The following is an 18521-nucleotide window of genomic DNA, read 5'->3' on the forward strand; positions in this document are numbered from 1 at the left end:
CCACCGGGCTGCTGCTGACTCTATGCTTGTTTTGTTTGTCGCACCGTTCTCGGTAAACCCTAGACACTGTCTGAAAATCCAGGAGGACGGCCATTTCTGAGAACTGGAACCGGAGCGCATCGCACCGACAATCACGCTCAAAATCGCTTAGGTAACGGAATGCCTCAATGCCTGTCTGCTTTATAGCAAGCCACGACCACGTGACTCACTGACTGTAGGAGCGATGTCATTATCGTGAAAGGTACCAGTACCTGATAAACTGAGTGTGTATATTGTATATATGGAGAGGTGTGTGTGTGTGTGTGTGTGTGTGTGTGTGTGTGCGTGTGCGTTGTGCGTGTGCGTGTGTGTGTGTGTTCTGATGTTTTATTATTGTTCAGTGTCTTATACCAGTTGTGAATAAAGGTTCAACTGAACTGTCTGGTAACTATCATATATGAATGGTTGGGGACTCCTAGTGGCCAGCGTAGGACACTGCATGTAACAACCACTACTCATAGTAGTCTACAGTGTACACACCAGTCAGTCAGCATATAGAGTCTTTAATTCCCTCAGTGGTCAGAGAACACGGTGAGTACAGCAGAATGGGTCGGAGGTCAAAGTCATGGTGAGGACAGCAGAACGGGTCGAGTCAGAGAACATGGTGAGGACAGCAGAACGGGTCAGAGGTCAAGAACACGGTGAGGACAGCAGAACGGGTCAGAGGTCAGAGAACTGGTGAGGACAGCAGAACGGGTCAGAGGTCAGAGAACATGGTGAGGACAGCAGAACGGGTCAGGGTAAGAGACATGGTAGGACAGCAGAACGGTCAGAGGTAAGAACATGGTGAGGACAGCAGAACGGGTCAAGGTAAGAGAACTGGTGAGGACAGCAGAACGGGTCAGAGGTCAGAGAACATGGTGAGGACAGCAGAACGGGTCAGAGGTCAGAGAACATGGTGAGGACACAAACGGGTCAGAGGTACGAGAAATGGTGAGGAGAAGAACGGGTCAGAGGTAAGAGAACATGGTGAGGACAGCAGAACGGTCAGAGGTAAGAGAACATGGTGAGGACAGCAGAACGGGTCAGAGGTCAGAGAACATGGTGAGGACAGCAAACGGTCAGAGGTCAGGAACATGGTGAGGACAGCGAACGGGTCAGAGGTAAGAGAACATGTGAGGACAGCAGAACGGGTCAGAGGTAAGAAATGGTGAGGACAGCAGAACGGGTCAGAGGTCAGAGAACATGTGAGGACAGCAGAACGGTCAGAGGTAAGAGAACATGGTGAGGACAGCAGAACGGGTCAGGTCAGAGAACATGGTGAGGACAGCAGAACGGGTCAGAGGCGAGAACATGGTGAGGACAGCAGACGGGTCAGAGGTAAGAGAACATGGTGAGGACAGCAGAACGGGTCAGAGTCAGAGAACATGGTGAGGACAGAGAATGGGTCAGAGGTCACGGTGAGAGAGCAAGTATAGATGGATAGAGGAAGACTACAGCAGGATCACTTGCTCAATCACACACAGCTTAATGTGAGCTCACATTTTTTTAACATGTTTTTTCACAAAGGATAGATTTGGAGTGAGATAAACTTGTATTTTTCGGCAGGTATGTATGCAGGATGCTACCCTCCACAGCATGGCCTTCGCTCCACAGCATGGCCTTCGCTCCACGCATGGCCTTCGCTCCACAGCATGGCCTTCGCTCCACAGCATGGCCTTCGCTCCACAGCAGGCCTTCGCTCCACGCATGGCCTTCGCTCCACAGCATGGCCTTCGCTCCACAGCATGGCTTCGCTCCACAGCTGCCTTCTCTCCGATCAAAACTCCAAACCTACAACCTCATTTTGAACAGAATGAACCAGAGAGATTACTGCTTCCGAGGTTTTCTTTCTCCAAGCTATATGGGTGATCTAGCAAACAAACAGCAGAGACCTGGGACAGCATCCAACCGGGAACTGAGTGAGTAGTGTTTGGTCTGATGCTATTTTGAAAGCCAAGAAGAAAAAGCAAAATGAAAGTACATTACAATGATATATTTTACTCTATGGGGACTGAATGCTGAGTTAAGGCTCCCAGGCTTGCTAAGACAGATACAAATTCAATTAGCACTAAGGTTTGAAGTAAAAGGCCTTTGGGCCCAACAAGTGTCAGGAGTCTTTGAAGCGTCCTCTGAAGCCCCTCCTGCTGTTCAGAGATCATCACTGGCATTTCTACAAGAAATCGGACTCCAGAAATAAAGCTTCTCCCAAGTGGGTGTGACACCTCCTCTTGTTGCCTGCTGCACTGCTGCTTGGATTCCACCTGGCGATCTGTTCACGTCTGCCCTGGCCTGCTCCCCCTGTCTGGTACCTGCCCCCCCCCCCCCTCTCTGTTCACTGTCTGCCTGGCCTGTCTCCCCCTGTCTGGTACAGGTACCCCCACCACACTCACCCTCTCTGTTCACCGTCTGCCCTGGCCTGTCTCCCCCTGTTTGGTACAGGTACCCCCCCCCCCCTCTGTTCACCGTCTGCCCTGGCCTGTCTCCCCCTGTCTGGTACAGGTACCCCCCCCCCCCCCCCCCTCTCTGTTCACCGTCTGCCCTGGCCTGTCTCCCCTCTGTCTGGTACAGGTACCCCACCACACTCACCCCTCTCTGTTCACCGTCTGCCCTGGCCTGTCTCCCCCTGTCTGGTACAGGTACCCCACTACACCAAACTCACCCCCCCCCTCTCTCTCCGAGCATTCGCTCCCCTCAAGCACTGTTGGGGCGAGTGACTCTGCACTTACAATGGCTAGCCCCAAGTCGTTATACATTTTTTTAAATGATTGTGCATTTTGCTATTTGCTTCATGACTCCTGCATACTTTGTTGACTACAAACTTTCTTTACCCAACTGTGGGACAGACTATGTTTGTTCCATGTTATTCAATGCTATTCAACCGATCACTGCCCGCACCTACCCACCCGTCCAGCATCACTACTCTGGACGGCTCTGACTTAGAATGTGTGGATAACTACAAATACCTAGGTGTCTGGTTAGACTGTAAACTCTCCTTCCAGACTCACATTAAGCATCTCCAATGCAAAATTAAATCTAGAATCGGCTTCCTATTCCGCAACAAGCATCCTTTGCTCATGCTGCCAAACATACCCTCGTAAAACTGACCATCCTACCGATCCTCGACTACGGCGATGTCATTTACAAAATAGCCTCCAACACTCTACTCAACAAATTGGATGCAGTCTATCACAGTGCTATCCATTTTGTCACCAAAGCCCCATATACTACCCACCCCCAAAGCCAATTCCTCCTTTGGTCGCCTTTCCTTCCAGCTCTCTGCTGCCAATGACTGGAACGAACTGCAACAATCACTGAAGCTGGAGACATCTCCCTCACTAACTTTAAGCACCAGCTGTCAGAGCAGTTCATAGATCACTGCACCTGTACACAGCCCATCTGTAAACAGCCCATTCATCTACCGCATAACCAATACTGTATTTATTTATCTTGCTCCTTTGCACCCCAGTATCTCTACTTGCACATTCATCTCCTGCACATCTACCATTCCAGTGTGTAATTGCTATATTATAATTACTTCACCACCATGGCCTATTTATTGCCTTACCTCCCTTATCTCACCTAATTTGCACTCACTGTATATAGATTTATTTTGTTCTACTGTATTATTGACTGTATGTTTTGTTTATTCCATGTGTAACTCTGTTGTTGTATGTGTCGAACTGCTTTGCTTTATATTGGCCAGGTCGCAGTTGCAAATGAGAACTTGTTCTCGACTAGCCTACCTGGTTAAATAAAGGTGAAATAAAACATTTGAAAATCATTACAAGTGTTAAAACGTGTTCCAGGTAAGATGATTTGAACCGTTTGGCCTTCCGTAGGCAATTAGGATCTCACTAGCGTGCTTGGCTCTGCCCACTATGACTAATGTTTTCTTATTGGAAACGACAGGCAGTGGTCTATCTTGGTTTAGATATACATCTTTGGTTACATCTCTCAACTGCGTTGCTTCCTGTTTCGTCGCTTAAATGTGACATAAATTGAAAAATACGTGACGTTAGTAAGAGACACAACCAGAAAGTAGTTGTACACAAAGAAGTGTTGTTCAAATATTTATCATGCATATTCATTGTAAGCAGTAGTTCCTAGTCCAAAACAACCACATTTCCCTGGATGGAACCGGAGAAAGCTTCGAATGATCTGGAAAGCAGAAGTCATTCGATAGGATTATCGACACCGTTGTTTAAATGTTGAAAACACATCGTTTTGAAGACTGCAGAGCCTCGCAGGTGTGTATAATGATGCTTTATTGTTTGTTACTGCCAACAAAACATTTTAACTGGTCGTAGTATCGCTAACGATGAGGTACCATGATGATCGTAATCTTAGTTTAAGTTTACCACAGTTATACTGACCAGCCAGCAACATAACGTTACTTAGCTACAGTACTTTTATACAAAACAAAAACGGTCATGTAAAGTTAGCCACGGTGGTGAATCTCTTGCTGATGTCACCAGACGTTCACCTTGCAGGCAAACGGCTAGCTAGTGCATTGGATTTGGTTGGTTAGTTAGTTAGCTAGTGTTGATAATTGGATATTGAGAAGGGCGAGCCGGTCAAGGATCGATTCGGACAAGGTGGTAAATTGTATGACAAGCGACAGCTTTATTTAAGAGTAAAGATATCTGGTACAAGCGTATACGGTCTCGTTCCTTCGGCTCATAGAGAACCTCCAGAAAAAGCCCAGATAACAGAATGCATAGACATTTTATACAACACAGAAAGTAGGTTGAGTCTGGAAGTTCTGGTCCTTTGGTTGGTTCTGGACAGGTTGTTGTCTTCTCAGATTGGTCCTGATGAGCTGGGCGTCACCTTCTGAGTCTTATAGCAAAAGTTCTTTGTTATCAAATGTTCAGCTAAGCAGGAGATTTTGTGTGTGCGTGTCACCCTCTGGTTATGTGTGTGTGTCTCATTATTTCGTGAAATGCGGACCCAAGCACTCTTTTGATCAAAGCCTTTCCTTATCAGTGTTTATGAAAGGTTTACGTCAGCCCTCTGTCCTTGGGTGTGTGTGTGTGGGTCTCTGTATCTGTTTATAAGTGTGTGAGAAACCCTGCTTAGAAAGAAGTTAGTTATAACAATGTAATAGCAATATGCTTGTGTTATTTTAAATGGTATTTATTACACTAGMCTAGTTAGCTACATGTCAGTGTTGTTGATCTTAACAATGTTGTTGTTGACCTGGCTACTATTCATTGCCTACCTCGCCACTAGCTTAGTGGTGAAACTATCTTAACCCACCATTTCACTCTATCCCTCTCTCCATTGTTGTCCTTCACTCTCAGTGAATCCCTGACCAGCTGTCCTCCCTGACCGTGTCCACAACCATGGCGATCCTGTTTGCGGTGGTTGCCCGCGGCAGTACCGTCCTGGCGAAGCATGCGTGGTGTGGCGGTAATTTCCTGGAGGTGACAGAACAGATCCTAGCTAAGATACCATCCGAGAACAACAAGCTCACCTACAGCCATGGCAGGTAGGGTTAACACTCAGACAGCCACACCTGGAGTTGGATAGTCCTGTTCTACTTGTACTGTATGTATGTTAGTGTGAAGGTGAAGATCAAATCTGACTGAGTATCTTGTCTTCTCCTTCAGCTATCTCTTCCACTACATCTGCCATGACAGAATCATATACCTCTGTATCACTGATGATGTGAGTATACAGGCTTTAGTTTTAATGTGTGAGTATGTAGTGTGCTTTGATGTATCTCTGTATCACTGATGATGTGAGTATACAGGCTTTAGTTTTAATGTGTGAGTATGTAGTGTGCTTTGGTGTATCTCTGTATCACTGATGATGTGAGTATACAGGCTTTAGTTTTAATGTGTGAGTATGTAGTGTGCTTTGGTGTATCTCTGTATCTTGAGTCATTTACAATTCTATATGGATGTGCTGCAGTATTTTTTTAGTCAACTGTTAACCCCTTAGAGTTGATGTCCGCGCACCCACTGAAATCTAATTAGCATTATATATAAATCACATCAACATCGGGCAATTTAATCTGCGGCTAGTGTTTGTCAGTGCATGAGACTTCCTGAAAATCAGTCTTCTCACAACAACGTCTGTAGCATCTGAACGGTTTGGCCTATTAAAAATAATGACCACAATATGGAAAGATGAGACTCTTACGAACACGATGGCGTTCTCCATTTGGCTCTACGACCCCCATGCCTGGGGTCGGTACCGCCGGTCTGACAACTTCAATCTGTAGCTTCAGAACAGTTTGCACTACACAATAATATGACCCCACTATGGAAAGGTGATACTCTCACGAACCCGTTGGTTGGTTTGATCTAGGACACCCACAAGCCTCGTCTGAAGGTAGGAAGTATAAACTGAGTGTACAAAACATTAACAACACCTTCCTAATATTGAGTTGCTCCCCCCCTTTGCCCTCAGAACAGCCTCCATTTGTCAGAGCATGGACTCTACAACGTGTCGAAAGCGTTCCACAGGGATACTGGCCCATTTTTGACTCCAATGCTTCCCACTGTTGTGTCAAGTTGGCTGGTAGTGGATCTCTACTCCAAATAGCTCGTTCCATTTCATCCCACAATACTCCATTAGATTGAGATCTGGTGACTGGGCAGGCCACTGCAGTAAGCTGAATTCACTGTCATGCTTGTGGAACCATTCCTGTATAGTCCTGGCCTTGTGGCATGGGGCTTTATCCTGTTGAAAAATGGTTGGTTCACCTGGTCAGTCTGTCATGGACAGAGCTGGTGTTCTTCATGTATTCTACACTCAGTGTATATGGAAGTAGTTTAGCCCCCCCCCCCCCCCCAAAAAAAGAAAATTGACAAAAAAATATATATATAAGACAGAAACTAAAATATTTTTTCTCCGATATAGGACAGACAGACCTTTAACTTCCTTTTTGATCATTTGTTTGACTTTGTTTCTCCAAGTATGAATCTGTTATCCAATGCGTTTCTATGGGCTGGATAGCAGTAAGGAAATTCAATGTTTCATAAAACATGTTTTATACCTAAAGGGTCTAAATGAACCCCCCTCCCCCTAGAGTCCTAAAGGATTTAGGTCGTGTCTGTCTGTCGGGACTGCAGTGTGTATTGTCTGTCTGTCTGTCGGGACTGCAGTGTGTATTGTCTGTCTGTCTGTCGGGACTGCAGTGTGTATTGTCTGTCTGTCGGGACTGCAGTGTGTACTGTCTGTCTGTCGGGACTGCAGTGTGTATTGTCTGTCTGTCTGTCGGACTGCAGTGTGTATTGTCTGTCTGTCGTCGGGACTGCACTGTGTATTGTCTGTCTGTCTGCTCGGGACTGCAGTGTGTATTGTCTGTGTCGGGACTGCAGTGTGTATTGTCTGTCTGTCTGTCTGGACTGCAGTGTGTATTGTCTGCTGTCTGGACTGCGTGTGTATTGTCTGTCTGTCGGGACTGCAGTGTGTATTGTCTGTCGTGTCGGGACTGCAGTGTGATTGTCTGTCTGTCGGACTGCAGTGTGTATTGTCTGTCTGTCGGGACTGCAGTGTGTATTGCTTGTCTGTCGGGACTGCAGTGTGTATTGTCTGTCTGTCGGGACTGCAGTGTGTATTGTCTGTCTGTCGGGACTGCAGTGTGTATTGTCTGTCTGTCGGACTGCAGTGTGTATTGTCTGTCTGTCGGGACTGCAGTGTGTATTGTCTGTCTGTCGGGACTGCGCAGTGTGTATTGTCTGTCTGTCTGCTCAGGACTGCAGTGTGTATTGTCGTCTGTCTGTCTGTCTGCTAGGACTGCAGTGTGTATTGTCTGTCTGTCTGTCTGCTAGGACTGCATGTGGTATTGTCTGTCTGTCTGTTGGGACTGTAGTGTCTGACTGTGTTAACTGTCTGTCTGTCTGCTAGGACTGCAGTGTGTATTGTCTGTCTGTCTGTCTGGACTGCAGTGTGTATTGTCTGTCTGTCTGTCTGGACTGCAGTGTGTATTGTCGGTCTGTCTGAACTGCAGTGTGTATTGTCTGTCTGTCTGTTGGGACTGTAGTGTCTGACTGTGTTACTGTCTGTCTGTCTGCTAGGACTGCAGTGTGTATTGTCTGTCTGTCTGCTAGGACTGCAGTGTGTATTGTCTGTCTGTCTGTCTGGACTGCAGTGTGTATTGTCTGTCTGTCTGTCTGGACTGCAGTGTGTATTGTCGGTCTGTCTGAACTGCAGTGTGTATTGTCTGTCTGTCTGTTGGGACTGTAGTGTCTGACTGTGTTAACTGTCTGTCTGTCTGCTAGGACTGCAGTGTGTATTGTCTGTCTGTCTGCTAGGACTGCAGTGTGTATTGTCTGTCTGTCTGTCTGGACTGCAGTGTGTATTGTCTGTCTGTCTGTCTGGACTGCAGTGTGTATGTGCTGTGTCTGCTAGACTGCGTGTGTATTGTCTGTCTGTCTGTCTGGACGCAGTGTGTATTGTCTGTCTGTCTGTCGGGACTGCAGTGTGTATTGTCTGTCTGTCTGCTAGGACTGCAGTGTGTATTGTCGTCTGTCTGTCTGGACTGCAGTGTGTATTGTCGTCTGTCTGTCGGGACTGCAGTGTGTATTGTCTGTCTGTCGGCTGCAGTGTGTATTGTCTGTCTGTCTGTTGGGACTGTAGTGTCTGACTGTGTTAACTGTCTGTCTGTCTGCTAGGACTGCAGTGTGTATTGTCTGTCTGTCGGGACTGCAGTGTGTATTGTCTGTCTGTCTGGACTGCAGTGTGTATGTCTGTCTGTCTGTCTGTGGGGACTGCAGTGTGTATTGTCGTCTGTCGGACTGTAGTGTGTATTGTCTGTCTGTTGGGACTGTAGTGTCTGACTGTGTTAACTGTCTGCTAGGACTTTGAGCGGTCCGTGCGTTCACGTTCCTGGGAGAGGTGAGAAGCGTTTCCAGACCACGTATGGTTCCAGAGCTCAGACAGCTCTTCCCTACGCAATGAACTCAGAGTTTCTCCTCCACTCTGATGGCTCAGATGGTGAGACACCACACAAACACACACACACACACACACAACACACACACACACACACAACACCACACACACCACACTCCCTGATCAGATGGTGAGTTAGTTATCCTCCACTCTGGCTACTGCGATGATGAGAACACACCTGTAAATGGTAGTGAGTGGTCAGAACAGGCTGTGACACAGGGTTGCCAGGTGTAGCTGACATTTCCAGAATAATGATCAATCCAAACCCGCCCGCAAGGTCAAATGAACACAAGTCCCATTGATAATGCTGCTCTCCTCTCACTCAGTGACTGGGCTGCTGCTGCACCACCCCCCTGCCTCTCTCCCCCTTCCCTCCCTGCCCCCTTCCCTGCCTTTCTCCCTCCTATGAGACTCAACATTGAGCTCTGGTGCATCCTGTTTCATTGATCATCCTTGAGATGTTTCTACAACTTGATTGGAGTCCCCCTGTGGTAAATTCAATTGATTGGACATGATTTGGAAAGGCACACACCTGTCTATATAAGGTCCCACAGTTGACAGTGCATGTCAGAGCAAAAGGAATTGTCCGTAGAGCTCCGAGACAGGATTGTGTCGAGGCACAAGATCTGGGGACGGTACCAAAACATTTTTGCAGCATTGAAGGTCCCCAAGAACACAATGGCCTTCATCATTCTTAAATGAAAGAAATGTGGAACCACCAAGACTCTTCTAGAGCTGCCGTCCAGCCAAGGCTGAGCAATCGGGGAGAGAGTACCTCTGTGGACATGGGAGAACCTTCCAGAAGGACATCCATCTCTGCAGACACTCACCAATCAATTAAATATAGGACAAACACACATCGCGTTAAGAGAGACAACATAACACTACATAAAGAGAACCTAAGACAACAGCATCACAACATGGAGCAAACACAACATGGTATAAACATTATTGGGCACAGACACAAGCACAAAGGGTAAGAAGGTAGAGACATAATACATCACATAAAGCAGCCACAACTGTCAGTAAGAGGTCCATGATTGAGTCTGATGAAGAATGGATATAAACGGTCCAGTTTGAGTTGTTTGTTGCAGCTCGTTCCAGTCGCTAGCTGCAGCGAACTGAAAAGAGAGCGACCCAGGGATGTGTTGTTTGGGGACCTTTAACAGAATGGGACTGGCAGACGGGTTGTTGTGTGGAGGATGAGGGCTGCATTAGATATCTCAGATAGGGGGAGTGAGCCCTAAGAGGGTTTTATAATTAGGATCAACCAGGGTCGGAGGGTATACAGAGATGTCCAGTTTACAGAGGAGTGCAGTGATGTGTCCTAAAGAGTATTGGTTGCAAATCTGAGCGCGAATGGTAAAGAACATCTAGCCGCTTGGAGAGCACCCTTACCTGCCGTCTATAAATTATGTTCCTAACCTAGCATGGGTAGGATGGTCTTCTGAATCAGGGTAGTTTGGCAGCTGTGGTGAAAGAGGAGCGATTACGATAGAGGAAACCAAGTCTAGATTTAACTTTAGCCTCAGCTTTGATATGTCTGAGAGAAGGACAGTGTACCGTCTAGCCATACTCCCAAGTACTTGTATGAGGTGACTACAAGCTCTAAACCCTCAGAGGTAGTAACACACCTGTGGGAGAGGGGCATTCTTCTTAACAAACCACATGACCTTTGTTTTGGGATGTTCAGAACAGGTTAAGGGAGAGAAAGCTTATAGACATAAGAAGCTTTGTTGAAGAGCATTTAACACAAATCCGAGGGGCCAGCTGAGTATAAGACTTATCATCTGCATATAAAGGGATGAGAGAGCTTCTACCGCTGAGTATGTTGTTGATGTAATTTGAGAAGAGTGTGGGGCCTAGGATGAGCTTGGGGTACTCCCTTAGTGACAGGCAGTGGGATGGAATAAGGCTGTAACGAAACAAAATGTGGAAAAAGTCAAGGGGTCTGAATCCTCCGAATGCACTGTGAAGCACTTTAAAACAAAGGTTTTAAATGTGTAATGTCTTAGACATATATAACGTATAGCTAATTGTTTATAAAACAAACTAAAGTGCTGTTTCACCACAACAAACTTTCGCTTTCTTCTTCCTGCTTGCTTATTTCACTCTCTCATCTAAACATTTGGTCTGTTAAAATGTAAGTGAACCGCATGTCATCTGACATAATCCCAGGCAATTTTGTAGGCTTTACATTAGAGATGAGCTATTTTTACATGGTTTTAGGTACATTTAAAGCACTACTGAACAAAGAGCCGTTTAAGGCCAAGAGCCGTTTAAGAGCGAAGCCTAACGCTCACGGAACAGACTCAGAATGCATGCTAATAGCAGGGGAGATTAGGAACACACATCCGTCTTAAAGGGCCAGAGCAGGGGTCTTACAGCGACGGGCTGAACGGATTATGGCTGTGGGGAAGCTGGAGGAAGGGTTAGTGGATAAAAGACTGGACTGAAAGGAGGTTGAGTAAGGCAGGAGGGCTCGTAGGGGAACATGAACTTGCCTCTGGGGGAACTCTGAGCACATGACCACACCACTGAAAACACACATTCCATCTGTGTGTTATGGGCTGTGTTAGTGAGGACTGTCTGTGTGTAGTGAGGACTGTCTGTGTTAGTGAGGACTGTCTGTGTGTTTAGTGAGGACTGTCTGTGTGTTAGTGAGGACTGTCTGTGTGTTAGTGAGGACTGTCTGTGTGTTAGTGAGGACTGTCTGTGTTTAGTGAGGACTGTCTGTGTTTAGTGAGGACTGTCTGTGTTTTGTGAGGACTGTCTGTGTTTAGTGAGGACTGTCTGTGTTAGTGAGCTGTCTGTGTTTAGTGGACTGCTTTAGTGACTTGTATTTTTACCTTCAGTCACATGAACACCATACCACTGATCCTCTCTCCTTCTCTGTGTCTCTCTCTCTCTCTCTCTCTCTCTCTCTCTCTCTCTCTTCTCTCTCTCTCCTCTCTCTCTCTCTCTCTCTCTCTCTCTTCTTCCCTCTTCTCTTCTCTTCTCTTCCTCTCTGTCTCTCCTCTGTCTTTCTAGAAGCACCATTCCTGTCCTCCATCAGATCGCCTGGCTGAGACTCAGCTGCAGGTTGACGATCTGAAAGGCATCATGGTGCACAACATCGGTGAGATAAGACTCCAATCCTAAATCCACCGCTGTATAGGGGCTCGGGGAGAAGTGTCTAGTGTCTGAGGATCCAGTGTACTTTAGTTTCTTGGGTTTACTCTGTGTTTCCTACAGACTTGGTGGCTCAGAGGGAGGAAGTTGGAGTTGCTGATGATAAAACAGAGAACCTGGTCGGCTCAGTGAGTCACATTCTAATCTACTACAATTACTCAACTATACACCGACTATCCTACTACTACGCCTATAACCCGGCTCAGAGCAGCACAACTTCCTCTCTCCTCCAGTCTGTGAGTTTTAAGACCACCAGTCGTAACCTGGCCAGAGCTATGTGTATGAGAAGAACTCAAACTGACTGTCGTCGTGGTGGTGGTGTCATTGGTAGTACTGTCTGTCTGTTCACCTGTGTGTGTGTGTGTAAATAGTCTGAACTATGTTCTGTGTTCTCGTCAGGTGGTCCTGTATGTAGTTGTGTCTGCAGCCTGCGGAGGACTCAGCTGGCCCAACTGCATCAGGAAATAAGAAGGGGGCGAACGGGGGAGAAGAGGGGGAGGACGAGGAGAGAGGGGGAGGAAAAGAGGAAGCAAGAGAAAGAAGACAAGAGCGGACCCACAGGGAAAAGAATCCCTCTTCTCCTCCTGTCTCTCCTCTTGTCTTCCAGTCAGCAGGGAGGAGAGTGTCTTCTATTGGACAGGATGGTGACACCACAAGGCATCCAGATAGTGGAGATTTAACAACGTTGTGATTGTCTTGCTTTCTGTTCCTAAACAAGAGAATGAGGTGTGTTTATCTGTCCAAAGACTTGTGATTGTTGGATATGCAGCCTGAAGATATTGTGCTAGTGGAATTCAGGAAGTCCTCCATACTGTCCTCCAGACCATGGTCCTCACCCAGGGCTCTACAGGCCTAACAAACAGCTGTCCTCCATACTGTCCTCCAGACCATGGTCCTCTCATCCAGGGCTCTACAGGCCAAACAGCTGTCCTCCATACTGTTCTCCAGTCCAGACCATGGTCCTCTCATCCAGGGCTCTACAGGCCTAACAAACAGCTGTCCTCCAGTCCAGACCATGGTCCTCTCATCCAGGGCTCTACAGGCCAAACAGCTGTCCTCCATACTGTCCTCCAGACCAGACCATGGTCCTCTCATCGTGCTGTAGAGGGATGGCCAACCCAACCCAGGTCCTGGAGAGATACTGGCTGTGCAGGCTTTTGCTCCAACCTTACCCCTCTCCAGCTCCAGATTGTCCCCCCCAGTCAGTCCAGCAGATTAAGCCACTGGACCAGCATGCATCTGTACCCAGACATAGACATTTAGATGTCTGTAATATGTCTCTCTGTGTACCTGTAAGTAGGGCTGGGCGATATGGCCAATACATCATATCATGGTATTTTTCACATTTGTGACGGTATTTAATGTTTTTGATTAATAAAAGTTCTACATTTGCTTTATGAGTAGTGACCCTAGGGTGGCAACACATACATTCTACATTATTTCAATGGGTTTTTCTCCATTCAGATTGTTTTATACTGTTCAATTCAACTTCAAACTAAAATCATTTCCATCAATTTCTGCATTTCCTGAACTCATTTCCACATTACCACGATATGTGAAAAAATAYTAGGCCTTATTTTTAACCAAATTGCGATTTASATCAAAACACTTTTGGRATCATGGAAATATAATGTTTATTATAATTCTATAGTTAGAATATAAATACTGGTGGGCACTTTGATTACAGTGTTGTTTGACAATGAATGAAAATGCCATGGATGAGTTATTGTGACAGGGTAGGAACCAAAGTGATGTTCAGTGTTTCCTAGGGGACCTTATAATCTTTGGCTACATTAAATCTTTATTCATATAGCCAACATATTCATGCTTCGCCTATTCCTCTGATATAGAAGATACTGTTGCACAAGCAACATGCTGATGTAAGCCTCTACAGGACAGGCTGTATTAGCTAGCTACGTTTGCTCTGACTCTTTTATTAACTAGCTCGGTCTGTGTGGAAAGCGGAGAGGGATGACTCAAGTAGCGCAGTAAACTATAAAAATGAACGTGACACTGGGTATCACATGTAACAAACCAAACATTCAAATACAGTAATAAGGTAAAGTTATAACCCAAACCGGTCCGTGCATAAATACCGGTATATAGTCAAATACGGTATACCGCTCAGGATAGGTCTGTACCCAGACAGAGAAACCTATTACATGTCTCTGTCTCTGTGTAGTTACCCTGTCAGGATCAGTCTGTACCTACCTACATACCTAGTGCTACTAAACTACACCTGTCATGTCTCTGGTAGTTTACCCTGTCAGGATCAGTCTGTACCTACCTACATACCTAGTGCTACTAAACTACACCTGTCATGTCTCTGTGTAGTTTACCCTGTCAAAATCAGTCTGTACTACCTACATACCTAGTGCTACTAAACTACACCTGTAATGTCTCTGTGTAGTTACCCTGTCAGGATCAGTCTGTACCTACCTACATACCTAGTGCTACTAAACTACACCTGTCATGTCTCTGTGTAGTTACCTGTCAGGATCAGTCTGTACCTACCTACATACCTAGTGCTACTAAACTACACCTGTCATGTCTCTGTGTAGCTACCCTGTCAGGATCAGTCTGTACCTACCTACATACCTAGTGCTACTAAACTACACCTGTCATGTCTCTGTGTAGTTACCCTGTCAGGATCAGTCTGTACCTACCTACATACCTAGTGCTACTAAACTACACCTGTAATGTCTCTGTGTAGTACCCTGTCAGGATCAGTCTGTACCTACCTACATACCTAGTGCTACTAAACTACACCTGTCATGTCTCTGTGTAGTTACCCTGTCAGGATCAGTCTGTACCTACCTACATACCTAGTGCTACTAAACTACACCTGTCATGTCTCTGTGTAGTTACCCTGTCAGGATCAGTCTGTACCTACCTACATACCTAGTGCTACTAAACTACACCTGTAATGTCTCTGTGTAGTTACCCTGTCAGGATCAGTCTGTACCTACCTACATACCTAGTGCTACTAAACTACACCTGTAATGTCTCTGTGTAGTTACCCTGTCAGGATCAGTCTGTACCTACCTACATACCTAGTGCTACTAAACTACACACCTGTCTGTCTCTGTGTAGTTACCCTGTCAGGATCAGTCTGTACTACCTACATACCTAGTGCTACTAAACTACACCTGTAATCTCTGTGTAGCTACCCTGTCAGGATCAGTCTGTACCTACCTACATACCTAGTGCTACTAAACTACACCTGTAATGTCTCTGTGTAGCTACCCTGTCAGGATCAGTCTGTACCTACCTACATACCTAGTGCTACTAAACTACACCTGTAATGTCTCTGTGTAGTTACCCTGTCAGGATCAGTCTGTACCTACCTACATACCTAGTGCTACTAAACTACACTGTAATGTCTCTGTGTAGTTACCCTGTCAGGATCATCTGTACCTACCTACATCCTAGTGCTACTAAACTACACCTGTCATGTCTCTGTGTAGCTACCCTGTCAGGATCAGTCTGTACCTACCTACATACCTAGTGCTACTAAACTACACCTGTCATGTCTCTGTGTAGCTACCTGTCAGGATCAGTCTGTACCTACCTACATACCTAGTGCTACTAAACTAACATGTCATGTCTCTGTGTAGTACCCTGTCAGGATCAGTCGTACCTACCTACATACCTAGTGCTACTAAACTACACCTGTATGTCTATTACCATGGATGATCAAGGACATGGTACATTACAGGTGTATCTCTCTCTGTTTCTATAACACTCTGCTGTGATGGCCTGCTTGTTTAGTTATTGTCCAGACACAGTTACAATGTCTCTCTGTTCAGTTGTTACAGGAAATTAGGTTAGAAAAAAGATTGAAGAAAAGGGTCTTATGAATCAATAGACACTTTTCACACCAAAGTACGTTCATCTCTAGGAGACAGAACGCGTCTCCTTCCTGAGCGGTATGACGGCTGCGTGGTCCCATGGTGTTTATACTTGCGTACTATTGTTTGTACAGATGAACGTGGTACCTTCAGGCGTTTGGAAATTGCTCCCAAGGATGAACCAGACTTGTGGAGGTCTACAATTTTTTTCCTGAGGTCTTGGCTGATTTCTTCTGATCTTCCATGATGTCAAGCGAAGAGGCAGTGAGTTTGAAGGTAGGCCTTGAAATACATCCACAGGTACACCTCCAATTGACTCAAATGATGTCAATTAGCCTATCAGAAGCTTCTAAAGCCATGACATAATTTTCTGGAATTTTCCAGTCTTAAAGCCACAGTCAACTTAGTGTATGTAAACTTCTGACCCACTGGAATTGTGATACAGTGAAATAATCTGTCTGTAAACAATTGTTGGAAAATGACTTGTGTCATGCATAAAGTAGATGTCCTAACCGACTTACCAAAACTAGTTGGTTGACAAGAAATTTGTGGAGTGGTTAAAAACAGTGTATGTAAACTTCTGACTTCAACTGTATGTGTGATAACCATTGTAGGCTTCCAATGTGCAATGGGGGAAACGTACTGGTTAAATGGAGATGTACTGTTTTAGTTCTCAGGCTGAGAACTGTCTGCTCCTACTGATAGTGACCCAGCCTCAAGGCCGAGGTAGTAGAGTGAGAAACCAGTCTAGACATGTTTTACTCATCTTAGATACTTTGTATCTAATCCAATGCAACARTGTKAAGATGTGATTGATGGTAGGTTGTATAAAGAGCATTGTCTCCTGTTTCTCCACACAGATCTTTACTATAGACTACTGAGGTACTCTGGATGTGTCTGTCTGCAATTGCATTTTATTACTAAAGAGTTTCATACCAAGGTTACTGCCACACGAGGGATGCCACCCTGAAATACGAGGTATAATCAAGTGCTTGTCAAATTGTGAATGAGTGACTGATGTAATGTGTACAGCAGCATTTCTTAAAGTATGGGTCACGGACCTATTCATGGTGGGTCGTGACGTAAATGTAGAATTATTTCATTAATTACTGGAATTGATTTGTGCAACTGCGCTCTCGGTTCAGTGCTGCTTATCAGCGGTCTCTGCTGAGTTTGGCAGCTGCGGAGTGGGAGAGGTTGTAGAGGKGAGATGCCCGTGTGCTTCGCTGTTTACCGGATCTTTTTTCTGCAGTTTTCTTGAAAACCGCGACCCGTACGCTGCGGAGCTGTCGTTCAAGCCGCTGACTTGTTATTCTCATTCGCCATCACTCACCGCTGTCATGAAATGGACTCATGCTAGCCACCAGTTCTGACTGAACTCAATCGGCTTGAAACGCAAATACAGTGATGACATTTTGTCTCTTTCATACAAACTTTGAGAAATAACTAGGAGCGCCCACAATGTGTTTTGTGTGGGGAAATACTTAGTAATGAGTCTCTCAAAACGAACAAATTAATAAAACGACTCGTCCTGACCAACCATCCACAGCATGATGGTGGTAAACCCAGGGAGTTATTTCAGAACAGGGCAGAATGCTGCAGGAAACAGTGCGTCGACAGTGGACCAGTAAGTCAACTAGCAAGGCATTGTGGTCATTTTATATCAGGTTATGATAAGCAGAAATAAGGGAGTACTATCTCTCATAGTATTAGATGTGAGTTTCTCTTTCAAACAACCCCCCTGGCCTTGTAACGTTACACAGCTAATAGCTAACGTTAGCCACAGCAAGCTAACTAGCTATTGATAGTGCAACCCTCAGTAACAGTACAGATGAAAATGATCAGGCCCATTTTACTGTAGAAATGATGGTTGAAAACAAGTCTAGGTTGGAACGGTTGCTGTAATAAGTTTGATTCTTATTATGTAGGATGTACAGTAAGATGTAGAGTAGGATGTACAGTAAGATGTAGAGTAGGGTGTGCAGTAAGATGTATAGTGAGGTGTGCAGTAGGATGTACAGTAAGATGTATAGTAGGATGTACAGTAAGATGTAGAGTAGCACACTTCACTAGACATCCTATGTAATCTACATACACTACTGACAGCCTACCTACATCTACGACCATCCACGACAATTTACGTACATCTACCTACATCTTAACTGTAACATCACATACACTTACTGTACTCCACTGCAACTCCACTATACATCTAGCACACCACCTAAATTACGACATGCACTACATCTCGTGATGTACATCCACATATTAGTAATCAAACTTATTACAGCAACCGTTCCAACCTAGACTTGTTTCAACCATAACTACAGTAAAATGGGCCTGATCATTTTTCATCTGTACTGTTACTGAGGGTTGCACTATCAATAGCTATTAGTTCTGTGGGTTAACGTTAGCTATTAGCTGTGTAACGTTACAAGGCCAGGGGGTTGTTTGAAAGAGAACTGCCACATTAATACTATGAGAGATAGTACTTCCTTATTTCTGCTTATCATAACGATAAAAAGAACCACAATGCCTTGCTAGTTGACTTACTGGCACTGGCGAGCACGT

At 45.5% G+C, this 18521-nt stretch overlaps 1 protein-coding gene across 1 annotated transcript; it reads left to right on the forward strand.

Moving 5' to 3' along the window:
• Positions 1–4034: 4034 nt before the first annotated feature.
• LOC112073952 (vesicle-associated membrane protein 7-like) lies at positions 4035–12661 on the forward strand. The gene is given in 12 exon segments (XM_070440337.1): positions 4035–4268; positions 5325–5512; positions 5634–5691; positions 8834–8843; positions 8846–8872; positions 8875–8942; positions 8944–8970; positions 11959–12046; positions 12163–12227; positions 12333–12386; positions 12388–12426; positions 12499–12661. Coding segments are annotated over 11 exon segments (651 nt in total). The 5' UTR covers positions 4035–4268; positions 5325–5366; the 3' UTR covers positions 12568–12661.
• The last annotated feature ends 5860 nt before the right edge of the window (positions 12662–18521 follow it).

Source organism: Salvelinus sp. IW2-2015, unplaced genomic scaffold (genome assembly GCF_002910315.2).
Source record: "Salvelinus sp. IW2-2015 unplaced genomic scaffold, ASM291031v2 Un_scaffold2436, whole genome shotgun sequence".
Taxonomy (NCBI): Eukaryota; Metazoa; Chordata; class Actinopteri; order Salmoniformes; family Salmonidae; genus Salvelinus; species Salvelinus sp. IW2-2015.